We start from the raw sequence: 22,348 nt of genomic DNA, 5'->3' as shown, positions 1-22,348 counted from the left end.
ATGTCATTTTTATTCAAAATAAAATCACATACGATTTCGCGCAAGAAACTCATAAAAGATCAAGGACTAGAAGCTTGGACGAACTAAACACCAGACACCTAACTAGGGCCATGCTAACCTGTATCCCTAAAGCCACTTACCTATTGATTACTGATTGAAGTGAATCATTATTACAAACATGTAGGGTGCTAGAATTCTTCGGAAATATTGCTCGGTAAGAGGGTCACAATCTTGAACAGCTGATGATAACAGGCAAGGTAGATGGCAAACGTCCCAGAGGACGCAGTCCCACGACATGGTCGGACCAAATACTATCTTCTCTGAACATCAACTTCCACAATGCCTTTCATGAAGCTAAGGATCGGCAGCAGATGGAGGGAAATCGTACGGGAGAAATATGATACAACGGGGGCGTCACGAACCTCAGCAATGAGGAAAACGACGCGAGGAGGAGGAGGATTAATAAAATAAATCATATTTGGTATGTCAACAAAATATCCACAACAATATCGACGTTCAAGCCATCTCCGATCCGCTTGATTCTTTGGCATTGCGTAGAGACGAAGAGAGAGAGTAGTGGCATTTATCACGGGGAGTGCTCAGAGGAGCTCTTCGAGTTGATTCCAGCGGCCGAATTCGTGCAAAGTACCACCCGCACCACGTAGACGGCTGGCATTCCACAACCGCGCGTTTCTTAAGATATTTCTTGCCTCGCACAGCCACTTTGTGGAATCAATTACCGGCTGTGGTTTTCTCGAACGGATACGACTTAGGGACTTTCAAGAAAAAAGCATACTCCCACCTTAAAGGCCAGCAACGCATCTCTTGACACACCTGATGTTGCTGATGTTCATGGGCGGATGCCTCACCTCTCCCCATCCCGTGAGACTCTTGCTCTGTTTGCCCCGAGTCGGCATATGTTTTCCCCAATTCTTGGGGAAGCCCGGGCATCCACTATTAGGTATAGGTACTACTTGTGGACGCCCAGGGACGGACAGCTAAGTCTGGTAACCGTCCTGGATTAGTCTTTTTTCAATCCCTGCTGTCATTTATCTCTTTTAGGGCTCCGGGAAAGCTCTGTTATTTAAATTTATGTCAGTGCTATTTCACGTTGGATTCAAATAAACAACTATAAAATTATTTAGTGAAGTCATAATGAAATCTTACTTGCTCTACGCCACTTTTTACCGCTGTTCACCAAATCAAATATATTTTGACGGTACGACTTTCTCTGAAAGTAAGAAACCATATTAGGAGTTAGCCTATGCAGATGCTGCTAAGAGGCCAACGAAGACCTTAAACACATCCTACTGAAGTGTGAGGTCATTAATGCCACAGTGAGAGCGTGGTTCCTCAAGCCCCTCGCACTCCAGACAGAGGACGTATCAGACTTGAGCCCCCTAAGGATTCTGAGCCTCTTTAAAGCCGTGAGTATATCACTTAGATACAATTTAGAACTTCGATTACGCAATAAAGGCTTCTCTAAATGTTTTCCCCGAATCTGATAAGATTATTTTAAGTGCGGTTGATTGAGTTATGGTAAGAACCACGACGAGTATGGTTATAATTATGGCGTGCATCTGAGCTCATGCAGAGCATAATAGATCTATTGATTTAAGTGCTATATTTTCCAATAATATCAGAAGATTTAAATTTATGACAAACTATTTGTGTATGAAGTAACTAATAGCAGTTAAGGATGTTTCAAACTTTCTACCACGTTATCGTTGCGCGGAATTTCCTAAAAGGTACGAGTTTCATACGATCGATGAGCTGGCTTATAAAAAAGCGTATATTAAATTAAATAATGCTACTGGGATTTCTCTAGCGCTATAAAAAATTAATCGTAAGTAACCAACGCCAATCGCCACTCTTAACTAAAGCAACACCACGAACTTGTTATATGTTACGGTGCATAAATAAATGTCATATATAAGCTTATTGTTAAAAATTTTAACACCTACTACGCACACATTACACTAAATAGTTACTTTTTGAATTCTGGGATATCCTTGGTGATGATCAGCTGCAGATAGTTCGGCACTGTTGTTACCTATCCTTTTTTTTTCTATAATCTATGAATGAAGTGTCTATCCAAGAAACTATAAAACACATTCGCGTCCATTTAAACTACAGTGTATTTAATCACGCGACATAAATGAATAAGGTCGCGGCAAAAGCACACAAATGAACGGGATTTTTAACAGCCTGTACCTACATATATATAATGAGGATGATGATGATAAGAATATTCATAAGTTGCTTTGTTATATTAGATGTATAGGTTAGTTAATTACTTATTGAAGTACAAACCTTCTCGCTCCCTAGGGACGGTTGCGGTATGGGCTGCGGCAGGGGTAACTGCGCTGGAGGCTGAGACATAAACAACTTTTTATAATAACAATCAAATGCTACCTTAACGGTAAAGTCCTTTAAAAATTCGTGCTGGAATAGGAAAAAGTGGTTCAACAGTTGCAGGTGCTTTATAAAAAATGTCGGCTAGATGGACTACCACAGCAGCAGCTTATAGAGCTCTGGTTTGAAAGACATTGTAGGAGTGTCTTTTAATAAGGTTTGGGTGGGTAACCGAAGTAATGACGGTTTCTTTTATATATAATAATAATAATAATAAGTGCCACTGCTCCAGCACAACTAATATACATTCATTAAAAATTATCAAGACCTAAGTGTATCCCCATTAATAACTAGTCAAAGTATGGATACAAGTGCATCAAGTAGGTTTATATTATTTTCAGACAAAATTAGCCAAGGGTTTGGACCTTTATTAAATAATGCAGTTGCAAAGAATTGTGAGGTGATAAATATTTGTAAACCCAATATAACTTTCAATAACCTCATAAATTCCATACAAAAATAAATCTAAAAGATAAAATGATCATAGGTATAATGTTTGGTAATAACACTCATACTATTAGAAATAAGGACCTAATTACAATTATAGAAAAATTAATTACTATTTGCAATAACACCAAATCTAAAGTGATGACGTGTACATTCCCATACTGCTCGGATTTGACACAGGAGCAAAATAGAAAAATATTTAAATTAAATACAACTTTGTATAATGCGACATTCCATAATAATGAAAATTTAATTTTATTTGACACAAATAAATTCATTAATTATAAACTGAAAATAACCAATGGTAACCTATACCTACCATTTAGATTTAAGCGACAGCTGGCTACTTTAGTAGCTTATAGTCTTAGTCAACAAACTACTTCCTCTGTTGTGTTATTTAATAAATATGCCTCTATTGGGCAAAATTGTAAAATAATCGACATACAAGCCTCTATTGGGGAATGTATTAGTACTAATGTACAAAAATATAACAATGAAGATTTTTCTTAAATTAATTTAAATTAAGTTATTCGACAAGGGAGGACAACTCTTGCAATATCATACAAAATAGTCATCATTCACCAAATGTAAATGTTACTGCTAGGGAGAATCATAATATAAAGCTCATAAATATTGTTCACCAGAATATGCAAGGTACTTCAAGTAAGGAATTAGAAATTGAACTGTCTTTGAGCTGCTGTAATATAGATATATTATGTATTACAGAACATTGGCGTAAGAGTCATCAGCTCCAGTTTAGTTTTAGAGAACATAAAGTAGTTAGTTCGTTTTGTAGATTTAGGGCAATACATGGAGGTTCCCTAATTATTATTAATAATAGATTACAATGTAAAAATAGAAGAGATATTGTTAATCTCTCTATAAATCAACTAATTGAGAGAGAGCTAGAGCAATTTATTATTGTAAGTGTATACCGCCCCCCCCACTGCATCATATGAACAATTCCAACATAGAATGGAGGAGGTACTATCAAAATTTAGCAAAACCAGAAAGTCAATTATTTGTTTTTAATATAAACTTGCTTGAACCTTCGGCCAATTGTACTAGCCTTAAAAATTTATTTCAAAGTTTTAATTTGTTAAATGTATTTTGGGAACCTACTAGAATCACTTCTACAACAGCGACCTGTTTAGATAATATTTTTACAAATTTTATTATTACTAGTAAACTTATCCTATTAATATTATCCTATTAATATTAAAAATGTGAAAGTTTGTATGTCTGGATGTATGTTTGAACTTCTTTAACGCAAAAACTACTGAATGGATTTTGATGAAACTTTATAATAATATAGCTTACACACCAGAATAACACATAGGCTATTATTTATAAATCTATCGCGTATTATACTTTATATATATTATACTTTATATATCGTGAATTATACTTTATATGGCTAAGCAACGTTTGCCGGGTCAGCTAGTAATTAATAATCTTCAGTCCGACCATAGTGGGCAACTTATGAAAGTAAATACAAGATTGGACAATGTCAGACCAAAAAAGGTGACGATTATACCAGTTACGGGTAGCCGTCTAGAGAGGTTTAGAAATAATTTGGTAAATACGATACCATTTCTACACTGTGGTGCTGCTAATTTTCACTATAACTTAGTCTTCAATTCCTTCTGTGAGGATTTTTACTCCAGTAACGATAACAGTAAACAACAAACATTGTTTTAATGACTGGGCAACAATGGGTATCCACAAAAGTCATAAATGCTTATATGACCTTTATTATGAGAAACATTACAATAATAGTGAAGAATTTAAAATATATGTAAAAAAATACTCCAAGCTCTTTAAAGTGGTTTGTCATGAAGCGAAAACACGTTTCATTGCAGATAAAATTAAAAACAGTGATAATAAAATAAAAGCGACTTGGAGTGTAATCTAGAATGAAACTCTATCTGTTTAGATATTAATAATCGCGTTATAAATTCGGAAGTAGAAATTGCAAATGAATTTGATAAATACTTCTCCGAAATCCCGATTATCACCAAAGACCTTAACTCTTCACCAAAAGCAGCACATGATATGCTTAAATTACACGTACCAGTATCTTCCAATGATTTGAAATTTAAGTATGTTACAGGTAGCGATATAATAAAAATCTTCAAATTAATTAACCTAAAAAATACAAAGGACCTATGGGGCCATTCGACTAATATTGTAAAATACATACTTGACATTATAGCACCTGAATTATCAATAATATTTAACGAATGCATAGATGAGGGTGTGTTCCCTGACCTCATGAAATACAGCAAAGTTATAACTTCTTAGTTCTTTTGACCCTGCTAATTTCAGGCCTATTTCAGTGCTGCCTGTTTTTAGTAAAATTTTTGAAAAACTTTTGCTTCAGCAGCTACAAATGCATTTTTGTAAATTATTGAACAAAAATCAATTTGGTTTCACTTGGGGCTTATCAACAATTAATGCGGGTTCTAGACTCATTGAGCACATCTTTGACGCCTGGGAAGAGTCACAGGATGCATTTTTTGTGATTTGTCCAAGGCATTTGACTACGTCCACCATGAAACTTTACTCCTTAAACGAAAGCATTATGAAGTAACAAATAGAGCCCTTAATCTGTTAAAATCCTATTTAAGCGAAAGAGTTCAGATAGTCGATGTAAATGGCAAACGGTCTTCGGGTAAACCTGTGGGAATAGGTGTTCCACAGGGATCTATTCTCGGTCCTTTCTTGTTTATTATATATATTAACGATCTACCGTTTGTGGTAGATAATAGCCATGAGATTGTATTGTTTGCTGATGATACTTCACTTATTTTTAAGTGAAACGAAGTGCAGATATTGATGACGAGGTAAACAATGCACTCTCAAAGATAGTGCGTTGGTTTGAGACGAATAATCTGCACTTAAACAGTAAAAAAAACAAGTTTTTACGGTTCATTACACCAAACACAGCGGAGGTACAAACCAACGTACTTATAAATGACCAGAAATTGGAACTTGTTTACACTACGGTCTTTTTGGGTATCGCGTTAGACAGAAAGCTTCAGTGGAGTCCACATATTGCCCAACTAGCAGATAGACTCAGTTCTGCGGCATATGCTGTTAGAAAGATTAGAGAGTACACTAATGTTGCGATCGCTAGATTGTTCTTCACTTCGCTTCAGTTATTTTCACAGCATCATGACGTACGGTATTTGAGTGTGGGGTCATGCTGCTGACATTGACATAGTGTTTGCTCTGCAAAAGAGAGCTTTTCGTGCTACATATCAGCTTGGTTATAAACAGTCTCTCATAGAAAAATTTAAAGAAATAAATATTATGACTGTTCATTGTCAGTACATTTATGACAATTTAATATACTTTCACAAAAATCGTCACCTTTTTCCTCTTAATAGTGATTTTCATTATTATAACACTAGAAATAAGAGATTGCTTGTAACTAATTCTAGTAGGCTTCATAAGACACATAATAGCTTTAAGGGTAAATGTATACACTTTTAAAATAAAGTCCCAGCCACTGTTCAGGCATTATCTATAAATAAATTTAAATGTTTTATAAAAAAATGTCTCTGTCGTAAATCCTATTACTCCACAGCTGGATATATAAGTGATCGGACAGCCTGGGACTCGATTATGATTATTATAGCAATAGCAATGAAACTACAATTTTGTGTATTTTTATTAAAAAGAGCGCAAAAAAAGAATGCTGGGAGTGTTTCTTGCGCCGCTTCTTCTCTCTTAGAGCGCCATTTGTTCCAGAGGCGGTAGTAGTATCTAGTATATTAGAAATGACATCTAAAGGAATCAATTTTGAGAAAATAAATGCCTTTTTATGCCTTTTAAACTGACACATGAGTATTGAATTGGCAATTTTATATAAATTTCATTTGCAAGGAACAGCTTTACCTTTCTTGACGGTTATTACGATAAAGTTAGGGGACGCTTACCAGGATGCAAGATCTGAGACCGTGACAAAATCGAGGATAGAGTCGTATACAAAACCAACCCTCTCTACGAAAATGTCATGTATCTACAAATTAGTTTGTAAGGTGCTGCATTCAATATATGAATATTTTACGCCGGTGAAAATCCATTTGCATTTTTGAAATAAATAAATGTCCCTAATTAAGACGAAAAAACATTTATTATTATCAAATTCTTCTCCAAAATCATGGAGAGCATAATTAGCTCAGCTCTTGGTATACCTAGAGGGTCACCAGTTGATCAACGACCGACAATACGGGTTTCGTCATGGTCGGTAGGCAGGTGATCTTCTGGTATACCTAACACATAGATGGGCTGCGGCTATTGAAAGCAAGGGGAAGGCCTGGCAGTTAGCCTGGATATAGCGAAGGCCTTTGATCGTGTATGGCACAAGGCACTCCTCTCAAAACTTCCACCATTTGGGCTTCCCGAGAGAGCTTGTGCCAGTGGACCTCCAGCTTCCTCACTGGGCGCAGCATACAGGTCGTTGTCGACGGAAATTGCTCGAACCCGAAGCCCGTGAATGCTGGAGTGCCCCAAGGCTGTGTGCTATCTCCTACGCTGTTTCTTCTGCATATCAATGATATGTTGGACACCTCCAACATTCATTGCTATGCAGACGACAGCACCGGTGATGCCGTATACACGGGCCATGCAGGTCTCTCTCGGGAAATCGTCGACCAGTGCCGGGAGAAACTTGTGTCTTCTATCGAGTCCTCTCTTGAGAAGGTATGGGGTAACGCGGAATGGGGTAAATTGAACCTTGTCCAATTTAACCCCCAGAAGACTCAAGTTTGCGCGTTTACCACTAAAAAAAAACCCATTTGTCGTATCACCGCTCTTCGACAACACCTCCCTAAAAGCCTCACCTAGTATCGGAATACTGGGTCTCGAAATCTCGAGCGATTGCCTATTTCGTGGCCATCTGGAGGGCAAAGCCAAATTGGCTTCAAAGAAACTGGGCGTCATTAATAGAGCACGGCAATACTTCCGGGACGATACGACATGGGTACCTTCAAAAAAAGCGCGTACAACTTCCTTAAAGGCCGGCAACGCTCCTGCGATTACTCTGGTGTTGCAAGAGATCAGAGAACAGGTGACCCGTACGCTCGTTTGTCCTCCTATTCCATCAAAAAAAAAAAATATATAATTCACAATAATTTGTTATAAAATATATTTTGAAAGAGGCTGGCGCCTTAGATTTGGCGCGTACAAAAAAACAACTTCGATCATTTTCATAGGTTTTTTGGACGATTTAATTTATACATGTTTGTTTTTCCTCGCAAGTGTGTTGAAAAAGTGCGTATGACACTCGTGATCAACTTGTATACTAGACATTCGGCTGATTGACGCCCTCGTCTACGGCTCGGACTGCAAGCCACAACCTCGTGTATAATGAGCAACTTAGCTAACTTGTATCATAATCTATATATATAAATTGAAAATGGTCTTTGTTTGAGGCTCAATCACGCCTCAACCACTGATCGTATCGACATGAAACTACCACCATTCGATGCAAAATTTATCCTAGATGGTTTATGGCTCCTTATTTTTTTTATTGTATTTCTAATAAGATGAATATAATTTAATTTATTTCCTTTTAAAATTCGACCAGCGAAGCGGACGGGAAGGGCTGGAATTCTATATAGAATTCTGTATCTTGGCATATTATAATGCATGTGTTATAGTGACCAGATTCACAACCAACCTCGGCGACGACGCTGGCCGGAAAACCCAGCAGGCACCACACGTCCACCACCCCCACCTCCTCGTCCATGTTCATCTCGCTCGCGATCGCCTCCACACTCTTCACATTGCCGCCAGCGATCTATACCGAGGATATCAGTATTTTTAACCGACTTCAAAAAAGAAGGAGGTTCTCAATTAGTCGGTATTTTTTTATGTTAATGTTCGACTGGGTGAACCGATTTTGATCATTTTTTTTATTTGAAAGCTGGTGCTTCCCGTGTGGTGATTGTAATTAGCTCCAGATCTGACAATGGTATCTATGGGAAAACAATAAAAGTCTAAAATTTTTATGTGTTAGTATGTGCGCGACATATTTACGAATAACTCGATATCGCGCCAAACGATTTCAATGATTCTTTTTTTATTGTATAGGATATACTTAAAGATTGTTTGGTGAGAGTTTGGTTTGGTTCTGATTATTGGATCCTTGATAAAGTAACGGAACTCTTCAATTCTTAGGAGCAAATAAACGATACTCGGCCGAATATTTTTTTATGCTATCCGGATATTTGAGTCACCTACCGTAACGTCGTTATGGTCAAGTAATTGTCGCAGTAGAAAATGATGATCAATGGAACTCCTTAACGACTCACTTGCAATGCGCTTACATTCATTGCAAAATTTAGTAGATCTACACATATTTAGACAAATTATTAGTTAGTTCGTGTTGTATACCCTGACTCACCACTTACGGTACAAACGGTTCTGGGACGCCTATATTTTTATATGTTTTTAGCATTATAAATATAATTAAAAATCTCACCAACGCAAGGGACATATCCACGCGGCGGTTGGTGTGCAGCAAGAAGTCCCTCAGTGGTAACAAGCACTTCGCGAGCGGTCGGTCTTGCTTGTTAATCTCATATACTATTATCGGCATTTCCTCCTAGAAATACTCTTTACCAGTGTGAGGTTCCTTTGCACAGGATGTAAGCTAGATTATGGGTACCACAACGGCGCCTATTTCTGCCATGAAACAGTTGTGTGAGGATTACTGTAATTCGGTCTGAAGGGCGCCGTAGCTAGTGAAATTACTGGGCAAATGAGACTTAACATCTTATGTGTCAAGGTGACGAGCGCAATTGTGCCCCTGAGAATTATTGGGTTTTTCAAGAATCCTGAGCGGCACTGCATTGTAATGGGCAGGGCATTACAACTACCATCAGCTGAACGTTCTGCTCGTCTTGTCCCTTATTGTCATAAAAATACATAATTTGCTGCATTAATCAAATATTTTTATGTCATAGAAGTATTTACTTTCGTTATCTGCTATCTGTTTCTCAAAAGGTCATTTACGCCTTTGCCATAAAATTGCGACTTGGACGCAACAAACTCTGTGAAGTATTTTAAATAGCTTCTTAAGAAAATATTTTAAAAATTGTCCAAAACTTGAAAAAAAAATAAACTCGGGCCTGTTTTGCAAAGTATGGAGGGTTTCCAAATGCGACCTGCTTTTGGAAACTCAATATCACGGAGCAAAAAAGGTGAAGATCGGATGTTGCATCGGGGCTGTCTCACTGTGAGTTTCTATATTTTTTTCATGTTTGGTAATACTGCTGTTATTGCTGGATAGGTTCTGAGGAAGTACAACATAGTGATTACCAAACATCACTTTTCGGCGGGTAACCTTCGGCTTAGGGCATTGTTGCGGCGTTTGATCTGGAGTCTGCCATTGCGTGTGGCTTGATATTATCATGTAGTATCAACTCACATGTCACAATTCGCCCCCAATTTTCCGTTATGTCTGTAAGAGTCTTAACGAACAGGCAAGCTATAACGTGTGCTTCTATCATCTGACATCAAAAAGCGCGCGCCGATTGCACGTCAATAAATGACACTTATGTGGATTCGTTAGGTTAGATAGACTTAACCATAACCAAATTATTTGAATATTCTTAAATTATATGTCTTCTTGGCGAGTCACGCAAAGTAGGCGACTTTGACGAGCGTGTTAATTTGGCAGTCCGCCAAAACAACATAAGTTCGCTGATTCGATAACTAAATAAATATACTTATTTAACCAATGTATTTATATTGATGCATAGAAATATCTTATATAGGTGCATAGAGATTTTGATACCGCGAAAGGCACTGCCCTGCAAGTGAAGTAACTGGAGTATAAAAATACTTACAATTATTTCTCTCGGATTAAAGTGGGAACTTAATATTGGTGTAGGAACACACGTATGCAAATATGATTATGGAATCTATTATGTATGCGTGTGCACACTGTGTTCCCATCAATTATAATTTTATTTTATATTCAGTAGCGGTCAAAGAGGATGTAAAAACTACATAATAAGAAGCGGAACTGCCTATGTAAGAATTGAAATTAAATTTTGTATAAAACGTGCATTGATTTTACATACGTTTGAAATAATAGTAATTACAGTATCTCGATTGGCGACGATTAATAACCCGGCTAAGTTTGAAAGCGAACAGTTACTTAAAACGTTCGATAGATTCCGGCTATCTCCTTTTTTAACAAGATTATAGGCGTCATCTGTCAATCGATCAATGACTGCACGTTTCATACATAGTGCATCGCTTTTTTCTTAGATTTCACTAGGCTGGTAGCGGTCTGTAAATCATTTAGTTCGGTTCACTTATAATATATGTGATTAAGTCATATACATATTGAGGATATATGTATTGGAGTTTAATTGAAGACTACACTCTGCCATTAAATAGTCCGTACTCTACAATTGATATCACGACTTACGTGTTTGAGATAGCTAAGGAACTGCTCGGTGAGGCGGACGTCGTACTCGACGGAGAAGTTGAAGAGCATCACACGCGCGGCGAGGAGATGCGTCATGGTGGGCGCCTGGTCGTAGAACTGCCAGGTCAACGCCAGCTGCTTATTGCGGCTGCTGACCAACGCCTGATCGACAGGTGTTTTTTTTCAATTGAATAGGGGGATAAACGATCACCCAATTGTAATTTATGACCGTTGTCGACACTACTGTTACACCGGAGGAATCACAAAAGTATTGCCCGTTTAGCTTAACATTCGTGCGCTTTTTAAAGGTATTTTGTAGCCCGTGTCGGTTCGTTCTGGAAAAACTACGCCAGTAGGTTCACTCCACAGATTGTTTTCTTGGAAGATCCTTGAAAAACCGCAATGGGGATCGAGATGATGAGGATGTTAGTTAAGTTCTAGCCCTGTGGTTCACAAGTGGAATTGGGATAAGGTCAAACAGCTCTTCGGAATACTCCCCGTGATAAACAATGCTGCAGAACAAACAACGACGCGGTGCGTCTCTACGCAGTGCCAAGCAATCGCGCCATTCAAAAAGTTCTTGATCACACTGGACGTTTCGTGTGCAGAGCCTTTACTGGTACTAACTTTTAGGTTACAGGGATGTATCAAACCAGAAATGAGAGACTACTCCATATGTGACCGGACTTGAGTTTTAAGGAGCATAAAAAAGTGAGCCGGTTTGGATTACTGTCTGTAGCTTTGTTGATGAATCCCAGTTTCTTTGAAGACACCCAAGGTTTTCCTTTCAGTTGACGACGGGACTGGCAATCACTCGAAATTTACTAGGTAGGCATTGAGTGGAATATTCTCGAAGACCTGTGGTTCGACAAATGGGTTTTTTTGGGTAAGGCGTAAACTTCATTTTTTATGGGGGTTAAATTGAACTAGGTTCATTTTACTTTATTCCGCGACCTTCTCGAAAGAGCACTCGAGAGAATAAACAAATTCCTTCAGGCACCGGTAAACGATTTCCCGAGAGATATCTGGTAAAGATCACCAGTACTGTCATCTGCATAATGTACTCTGTAGGTGTTCAACATTATTAATATGCAAATGAAACAGTGTAAGAGATAACAGATGGCCTAGGGGAGCTACAGTATTCACGGGCTTTGGGGTTTGAACAATATCCTTCCACAACGACTTGTATGATGCGCCCAGTAAGCTGGTAGTCCCCCTGCAGGCTGCATAAACTTTCGAAAAGCTCAAATGATGGAAGTTTAGAGAGAATCGCCTCGTGCCATACACGATTGAAGGCCTTGTTTTCGTTCCGGATTAACTGCCAAGCCTTCTCCCTTACTTTCGTTAGTATTTTTGTGGAAGAGGAGGAAAGACCCCCAAAAATGTTAAATGATCACCGCCGCCTCAGAATTTGCAACGTTCTCTTGCAATCAATCAGTGGAATCACAGAAGCTTTGCCGGCCTTTTAGAAACCATAGCGAAACCTTACTGTCGATCATTGATCAGCTGGTGACCCTCTAGGCATACCAATAGCTGGCGGCTAGTTATTTTTTGAATAACTTTGGAGATCAGGGAGGTAATAGGCCAAGGGCCAATAGGCCAGTAGCTAGCTGGATGCGAGTTGTGGGGATTTTAAGGGATCAGATGTACAAGAGCCTACTTGCTTGAGTCCGGGACAACGCATTTGTCGCCAGGTTAAATACATTTGTTTTTTGCAATCGGTTTCTGCTTTATTGAACTGAACATTGCGCATTGAACAGGGCTATGATCTGCCACCGATGAGCGCTTACAGACATCGGTATAAAAACATCCATTACCTTGTAGTATCATATCGCAGGGCATAAGGGAAACAAACCCCACAATGCAAAAAAAGAACGCATCCTGTCTCAGTCTGCAGATTTGTAGTTGCTATACGCAGCGGGTCGCTAGTGTTGCAGGCGTCTGATTAGCAGTACACTCCTGATAGGTGCTTACCCTCAACTGAGACGGCGGCAGCAGACATTCTCCCCAATGGATGCCCCGACATAAGGAAAAAAAATAAAAAAACGCTCAATTTTGTACTCATGTATGTTAAATACACAGAGTCGCTCGGTTGAGAAGTCTGTGTCTCAATGTCGGAATTGCCCCGCCTTAGGGCGGTGGTGATTGCTGGATGTCGCATCGGAGGAAACAATTACCTATTCCGATTTTAGAAGCAAATCAGTAAATTCTGCACGAAATCACGAAAGCTTCTCATGTAATTATGCAATCACCGAAATACTCCTCGATGTAACTGTTGTTCAGATGGATAAATTTTATAGTAGTGGCGCTATAAAAAGCTCTACAGTTTTCTTTACAGAACAACCCAAATCAAATCCTCATAGTTGTTAAGCACATAGAAAAATCAAAGTTAATATAATAATGAAGCAGGATAACATGACGTCCTGTCTCTTCATCTGTTTAGATATACCTTATTAATATAAGTACATTACAAATATGCCTAAAATGTTATAATAAAGACCTGGTCAGAGAGCAGCACCGTACCCACGTGCAGTGTGAACACGCAATTAGGCGACGCACCGCTTATACGTCTGTTCGCGTCGCACTTGTGCAGTGGCAGCGCTCTATCTCGCTCCGTCAACGACGCTGCTTCCGACTGCTTCGACTACGAGAGAATACTACTACTTTTGCTGGCTATCGGATACAACCGGTCATCCTCAACTATCTGTTACTACTAGGGTCGCCTGTATATTTTAACATGATTTTCAAACACCTAAAGCACAATTTAAAAACTAATTTGCATACGTATCAAGGACCGATGAAAATAGAACACTACCATTACTTTTGCCTTGCATCCTCATCAGGATCACTACTCTTTAAAATATTCTGCAATTCCGGAATATTATAGTACACATAATACCCCAGTTGACTTTGTCTCTATCGATACTTTGATCGCTATCGAAGAACCATGCTTTGTAATATTTTTTCTACTTATTAAAGCGTGTTTTCTAAGCTTAACAAAAGTAAACTGGAATTTCATTATTGATTTGAAATGCTTCACGGATTAAGGCCGATAGGAATCAACACTTTTCACATTCACGAATGCAGTCCATTCTATTTATTTGAAAACTCTCGATTGATTGATGTTGTAGGATATGGATTAAATTTCTGCCTTTATCTGTATTTACCGATTTTGTAAACCACGCAAAGATTCACAATAGCATTGTTGCTGTGTTTCAAATTCAACTCCTTGCAATTTTGATTGATAATTGTGGTTATATTATTGTGCTACTACTGCAAATTTCTACTAATAGTAGTAAGGAAGGTCTGAATCCGACCATGACGAACAAATTGTAGAACAAAATAGATTGACACATTTTATTAATTGAACCTTTGCTGAAAAATGAAAGTGTTAAATAAAAAAAAATAGCAGTCTGCATTATTTTAATCCCAAGAACATATTTATAACATATTTGTATATACAATATAATTACAGTACTCTACTCTACACATACAATGCAAGAACTATACATAAGTTACTGTTACCTAATGCTAACTACTGCCAAGCTGCCAGCATCTGTAAAGGCGTTAAAATGACTGTATAAAACTGATATTAATTATATCGATGTAAAAATTATGTTAATCGATCAGGAAGTCTAACGGACGTTCCCAATATTCAGTCTATCTCTTACTTGAGATAAAAATCGTAACAATCATTGACTTTTCTGTCCCAATAAACTTATCGACGGTAACTCACCTTATCCGTACACGCTGTCTGTCAATCGGAGGACGTATAGCTTACCAGCGATAGAAGTTTGTATGAAAATTGCAATTAACGCGTCCCAATATAAGGCGATAAGAATGACTTATTGGGTATATTGGGACAGCTTCAGATTATTGACAGCTAATTACTGAGAGTAGAAGGTAGTAATTTATCTCTATCTGTAGATAGTATATTGGGAACGGCCGTAAGTCTAAATAATATATATCAATATTATCAATGCATATCATGATAGTTTATTAAAGATTTAGTTAGGATTAGCTAAAAGTGAAATGTTATAAATTGTCGGTGTGCATGTACCGTGTGGAATTATCGAAGGTCCTAATTCAGAGAAATTAGCAATAATTGAGAAGAGATGGTGAAGAGATTGTGGATAAACTAGAAATTCTGCCTACGTTTGCCCTGTACTTCCCGGGGGATAAAAAGAATAGGGCCGTCTCAGGACCAGAGGTGTCGTAAGGAGCAACTAAGGGCATTTCAGTGGGAGGCTCCGTTACACAGGATGCCAACTAGATTATGAGTACCACAACGGCGCCTTGTTCTGCCGTGAAGCAGTTAATTAAGTAAACATTATTATGTTTCGGTCTGAAGGGGGCCGTAGCTAGAGAAATTACTGGGCAAATTTGATAACATCTTATGTCTCAAGGTGACGCGATCAAGGTCTTAAAAAATCATTAAGAGAAAAATTTAAAGAAATAAACATTTTTACTGTTGCTTCTCAATACATTGTTGATATTGTTCTGTATGTTCATAATTTTCTAGAAACTGTGAAATTCATAATGTTAACACGGGGAACAAACATAAACTTGTTATGCCTTCTACTCGGTTGAGTCGAGTCAGTAAGTCTTTTCTTGGGCGATGTATATGCTTCTATAATATGATCCCAGAAAATGTACAAAACAAATGTGTTACGAAATTTAAAAGAATTGTTAAAAAACGTTTGTGTGGGAAAGGTTATTATAGCATAAACGATTTTCTTAATGACACCACGGACTGGGAATAAAGCGAACACCCTCAGGCTCTTTAATTATAAATGTTTATTGTACGATATCACATTGTAATCCATATTTTATATTTAAAAAAAAAAGCCCGCTGAGTTTCTTGCGCCCATTCTTCCCATTCCAAAGAGAAGTTTTTGACGTTCAATAAGTGATTTTAAATCCTATTTTGAATAAAAATAACTGAATTTGAATTTGACGAGCGCAATTTTAGTGCCGCTGAGAACTTTTGGGTTTTTCAAGAAACCTGAGCGGCATTGCATTGTTATCCATTACCATCAGCTAAACGTCCTGCTCTACCGTCTCGTCCTTTATTGTCATGGTGGGTTGTATCGGAGCTCTTCATCAAAATACAGAGGAGCAGATCCTAATCGTGCTACTGTCAAGTTGGCTATGTTCGTATCGACGTCACAAATAGTAACTAGGTGGTGGCGAACCTCTCTGGAATTGTGCTTCTGCAGAAGGTGCCTGCAGCGGGATAACTCCATGCCGATAGCCCGCAGAGCATCCTCCATTTTTTCTTCTGCGGACGTTGATCTATCAACAGAGACGTGTTTAACAGCCGTTTTCAATAACGTATCTCTGGTTACGGATATATTGCTATCACCGTTTAGTGACAAGATCTTATATATCCATAGCTATGTCCAATATAGTTATAGTCCAATGCATATAATATCTATCAATAGATTTTTTAAATGTAAGTAAACGCAAAAGGATAGATTTGTCTACCTCAAGTTAAACTATGGATAGATAGGTTATTGAAAATGGCCGTAAGAAGACATTCTCTATCTATCCATAAAACTCCTTTTTATAGAAGTCAACATCATTTTTTTAAATATATTAACAGAACTCGTAATATATTCTATAATGTAATAGACACTAAATAATTTGTTATTTTTAAAGGGAAAACCCCCACTTCTGGGATTAATTAATTAAATGCTCAGTTGGAAGAGCGCTCGGACGTAACCCGAGCAGATGCGGGTTCGGGTCCCGCATCGTTCAAAAATTTTGGTTACAAATTTTAAATAGGCACTGTAGCGAATTTTCCAAGCTCGTATAATATTAACACCAACGACAAATATAGCTTATTATGCCTACTACTCGGTTAAGTAGAGTTTGTTGGGATAACAAATTCGATGCATGATATATATGTTGAAAATGTACAAAGGTTTAGGTGTTAGAAGTTACTATAGCATAGCCGCTCAAGTGGCCAAGCGCCTAGGAAAAAAAATGGCGCGTGTGCCACGTGGTTCTGAAGTCATCACATGACATCTTGGCTCATTTCTATAAACTGTTTGGGTTCTGTTTATAAAACTTATGTCGCTTCTGTTTTGAAACAAGCTAGCTCTTTGTTGAGTAACAACATAAACAATTTTGTAAAATATTACCTGTTAATAGACGAAGTAGTTTTATCGGAAAACTGCGTTTCTCCAACTGAGCGTCTTCTACCTATAAGGAATAAAAAAAATAAAAAAAAATACACCGACAACCACCACAGTAACCGATAATATTCATTCATATAATAATCAAATTTTTCCGGAACTTACGGTCCCTTTGCCCGAGCCCCTTGGGACGACTTGGTGTTGAGATAATATTATCTACTTTTCTGGAACTATTGGAACTGACGACCCATATAAATCCAGTGGTTAGTGACCCTGGCTGCTGAGCTAAAGGTCCCGGGTTTGAATCCCGGTAGGTGCGAACATTTATATATATGTTGTTGGGGCTCCCGCGGTACTGTAGCGCATCAGGTATGTTTGCGGACGCACACGTGCATGACTTTTCATCAATCATCCGCAAACGGACAGCCTCACTGATGCGTAGGATACGTGCGAGTACTAACAATATCCTGATGGTTATAAATCAAATATAATGTTCATTTTAATAATTTTACTAATTTTTAATTTTACTAACATAGTTTTACGTATTACTCTACTAACAATATATGGATTTATAATGGTCTGAATTAAATGATTTTTATTTTATTTTTATATGATGAATATGGATGTTTATTTCTGAGTCTGGATGTTTATATGTATGTTTAATAAAGTATTATGTGTATTAAATACATCGTGGTCTTTGTACCCATAGTTTTTTTTATGGAAAAAGGAGGACAAACGAGCGTACGGGTCACCTGGTGTTAAGTGATCACCGCCGCTCACATTCTCTTGCAACACCAGAGGAGGAATCACAGGAGCATTGCCGGCCTTTTAGGAAGGTGTAAGCGCTTTTTTGAAGGTACCCATGTCGTATCGTCCCGAAAACACCGCACAAGGAAGTTCATTCCACAGCTTTGTAATACGTGGATGATATCCTAACTTGTAGCGTGTCGTGCGAAGGTGGTGTTTCAGTTGAAACAGTTCCGAGTCTGGATGTTTATATGTATTTATGTATATTAAGTAAGTATTATGTGTATTAAATACACGCATCAAAAAAGTCTGAGCAACATGTACTAATTAAAATTTTAGGATGGTTTTTCACATAATAATGTTGTATATTATTTTTAAAATATTATTTTTAGGGTCTGAAATGAATCAACAGAAATTAACAATATTAGAACATAGTGCAGAAACTAAGGTACATAAGCAACTAAAAATGTTTTAACAAAATGAAATTTCTAAAGAAAATGAATTTATTGTTATAGAATAGGATAATTTAATACAAAGGCCTCCTCTGCTATTCAGAATTTGTCGGCAACGATTATTCATTGAATTAATAAGACTGTTTATGTCATCTTGCGGTATTCGCTACCAATGGAATTGTAGCAAATCCTTCAGCTGTTGGGTTGTTGTCACTCCGTCCAAGTCCTTCAAAACACGTCTCTGGAGCATGTCCCATGCGTCCTCGATGGGGTTGAGGTCTGGCAATTGTGCAGGCCAGGGCAATACCCGGACGTTCACCGTTGCCAAGTATTGATTGGTTCACCGACTTGTATGTGAACGCGCATTGTCATGCATTAACGTAAAATCGGAGCCAAAGGTTTCTGCAAATGGATGGACATAAGGTCTGAGAATATCCTCAACGTAATTTTCAGCGTTCATGTTTCCATTTACAAAAACGAGCTCAGTTTGGTTCTCACAACCTGTTCTTCATAATACCCGCCCATACCATGTTGTTGAGTTGTTGAGTTGAACTGTTGAGCCGCTGTATGGATGAACTTCCTGAATGCACCTGAGCCTTTCAGTATTTCCGGGCCGACGGTACACTAGCACCCTTCTTGTATCAGGCCTAACCCGAATCGCGACTCATCGGAAAACATAATTTTATTCCATTGTTCCTGGGTCCATGTTCTGCGTTCTCTACACCATTCATTTCGACGAGCGCGTTTCCCGTGACGTATCGCTGGGCACCTAATTGGGCGTCGAACTCATAGGCCGTACTCGTGCAGTCGATTTCGCACAGTTTGGGGACTTACATCAACACCACTTGAATTTTGTAGCCTCAAACTTATCTCTCGAGCGGCTAACATCGGCTGGCGTCTTGCAGTCAGTTGTATGTACCGGTCTTACCGAGTGGTTGTAATCCTTTTGCGGCCTGAATGCTTTTCAGCGGGTTTCCTTGTATTATTGTAGCGCTGCCAAAGACGACAAATAACACTTCTATGAATGCCAAAATGCCGAGATACCTGAGATAGATTACTTCTCGCTTGCAACATAGTAGCAATAAAAACGCACTTAAATTGAAATAAATTTCCTTTCATTAAATTTAATGAAGAAAACAAAACACAATTGAATTTTTTTTTACAACCAGCCAGTGTGTCATCAATAACAAAAAAGTTTACATACCTATGCACTTTGAGTAAATAAAGACTCAGAAGTTAATTAATATAAATGGTAAATATGTAATATCATGCATGTTGCTTAGACTTTTTTGATGTGTGTACATCATTGTCTTTGTACCCATAGTACATGCTATGCCTAGTTTGAATTATTATTATTAAAAACAAACTCGTGAAAGAGATAAAGTTAAGGCGACACTAAATGGCAGCCACCTTGAGCGATGTGTTCACGGCTGCCGACCCGCCATCTATGTAACACGCCAATATATTCAATAATATTGCGTGGAAAACGTAACATTTTAACAGGTGCAAACAGTTTATATGCTTACAATCCTCATTATTCATTACTAATACGAATAAATGTACCTACACATAAAACTACAACCTATAAGAATAACTTTTCTGAGAGTAGTACTCAACAAATGCGTCATGCCATGCCAAAAAATTTGTTTAACTTGTTTAAGAGAAGTGGTACTTCAAAAATGCTCTGGAGTGTTAACTATAACCAACAGCAAGCATTAGCAACCTACAAATAAGACTTAAGGGTATGTGTAACAGGATTAAGTAACGTTCATAGCTCCATATGCTATATTTTCAGCACAAAACTTGTTTAAAAACACCTTGTTTGCGTGTTTTCTACGCACCCTTCGCCTTAAGTGGTACTTACGCGCGTTGACAGGTAGCTCGCCCTCGCTGAGCGAGCCGTAGTCGGCGGTGGAAGAAGGCGTGTACCCGTTCATTGTGTTGCGGTCATCGTCCATCACCTGGCCTGGCGACACGCGGCTTTCCGGGGACCGACCTGAATTCACATTATATACTACTAGTAGTTGTCCTTGTTGGTTTTATCGCAATAAAATGTTTAATATGAGAATAATCTTTAACAGAGAGAGTTGTCATACTGAAACATGCAAAGCAAGCCTGTCAGCCATTAAGTTGGCATAGCGACATTCCACTCCAAGAAAGGGAAGATGTTAGTAGGATTAGCGGATTCGACAGACACTGATCTATCGATAGAAACAAAATGATGTAAGTATTCGGTAATAATGTAGCCGAAAGCCATTCGAAATGTGCAATAACTAAATTTTATAATATGTACTAATAAAACGATAAGCATTAATATTGTATTTGTGTAAACAGCTTTTATATGGCCTCTTTATAATTGTCAAGAGATAGTTATACGCCATCGCCTTTTTGTAGACCTATATAAGGATACACAATTCCACCATACATTATTTATTCTGTTTAGGTATCCAGACTGCTTGTTTTTTTCCGACACTCCAATCAAATATTTTTCAAACCTACCTCAAGACCCATGCTGCCATTGGTGAAAACAGCATGAAAAACGGGGTAATAGTTTTTGAGTTTACGACGAACAGACAAACAGACAGACGCGGCGGAGGTCTTTGTTTTATAATATGTAGTGATGCTTTATATTAGCTTCACCTGTATCTATAATGATTTACACCCCTTCACACAAATTATCAAGCCTTAAATTAGGGATGTTAGGCACAGTATACAATGCTTGCCTGACGACGATATACATACATAAATATATATATATATACATGTTTACACCTATCGGAATGCAAGGGACTTTATGGCTGGCATGGGAAAATAGCTTCTCCAGCGTAATCGAATGTAGGGGGCGCCAAGGGTGTTTTAAGCATACAGCAAAGGGGCGTGTCCTGTGAAACTATAGAGTTCAAAAATCTCGGTCTAACTGTGCTTAAGAGAACTGAAAAACAATGGCTAAATCTAATTGAAGAACCAATGACCCACGTTAAGCTGACGAGTGCCTGTGGTCGGAAAATTCTAATTTAAAAGATGAACCTTCCCGTCGAAAGCGGTGGTGTATTGAACCTTGACGCTAATACCGCTGTCCCACTGTGGCGCACGTGTGTTAAGCTTCGATTTACAAGAAAATATAAGTATGTGATTATGTCCACTGCAGTCTACGGACACGCTAAGCATCAATTGACGTCATTGACACATGCGTGGCATGCTCAAATAAGCGCTGACATAGCTCAACGCTGTCAAAGTCATGCACGCTATGCATGCGGTATACACATCAAGCATGAATTGCAGTGGCATGTGCAAAGCCTCTCCATGCGTCGCGGTGGTGATCTACGTTGTAGTAGTACAAAGTAGTCGCTTCATATTCCTTTTATTTCTCACCAACAACCAAAATTACAACATAAATAAAGTTTAAAAAATACAGGGGATACAAAAGTTTTGCTCGTGGATCGCTGGTGCCTGTGGTAGGTAATAAAATACTTATATTACTGGTCACCAGGATTTCACTTTTACACAGTGACTAAAAAGCTCTAAAACTCAAAGGATAGAGGTAAATGTGTGTGTGTGTGTATGCATGAGAGGGATAGAGGGTATGTGTGTGTGTGTGTGATAAAGAGAGAGAGTGCAAGAGACTTGACCCTGCAGACAAACTGTCCAAACAGTTTTGCGGGATTATGTTAGCTTTTAAGATTCTTTCTGTAAAT

The 22,348-nt window shown here is 38.2% G+C and overlaps 1 protein-coding gene across 3 annotated transcripts in view; it reads right to left on the bottom strand.

Annotated features, from left to right (window-relative positions):
- Positions 1–22,348, bottom strand: part of LOC126976253 (X-linked retinitis pigmentosa GTPase regulator-interacting protein 1-like) — a 52,415-nt gene that overhangs the window by 1,091 nt on the left and 28,976 nt on the right. For 2 of the 3 annotated variants that reach the window (XM_050824490.1, XM_050824489.1), the window contains 4 exons: positions 20,518–20,649; positions 17,461–17,521; positions 16,510–16,609; positions 14,724–14,870 (listed from right to left, as the gene is read on the bottom strand). Coding sequence is in view for 1 of the 3 variants with exons in the window: in XM_050824491.1 (XP_050680448.1) it covers positions 1,168–1,231; positions 2,314–2,373; positions 8,552–8,671; positions 9,356–9,478; positions 11,315–11,476; positions 13,815–13,958; positions 16,510–16,609; positions 17,461–17,521; positions 20,518–20,611 (928 nt within the window). In the remaining 2 variants the exon portion in view is untranslated. Of the gene's footprint in view, positions 1–1,167; positions 1,232–2,313; positions 2,374–8,551; positions 8,672–9,355; positions 9,479–11,314; positions 11,477–13,814; positions 13,959–14,723; positions 14,871–16,509; positions 16,610–17,460; positions 17,522–20,517; positions 20,650–22,348 lie in introns of those variants that run through there. The other variant, XM_050824491.1, reaches the window with a different exon arrangement.

This window comes from Leptidea sinapis, chromosome 40, assembly GCF_905404315.1.
Source record: "Leptidea sinapis chromosome 40, ilLepSina1.1, whole genome shotgun sequence".
NCBI lineage: Eukaryota > Metazoa > Arthropoda > Insecta > Lepidoptera > Pieridae > Leptidea > Leptidea sinapis.
This window is presented reverse-complemented; position numbering and strand designations above follow the sequence as displayed.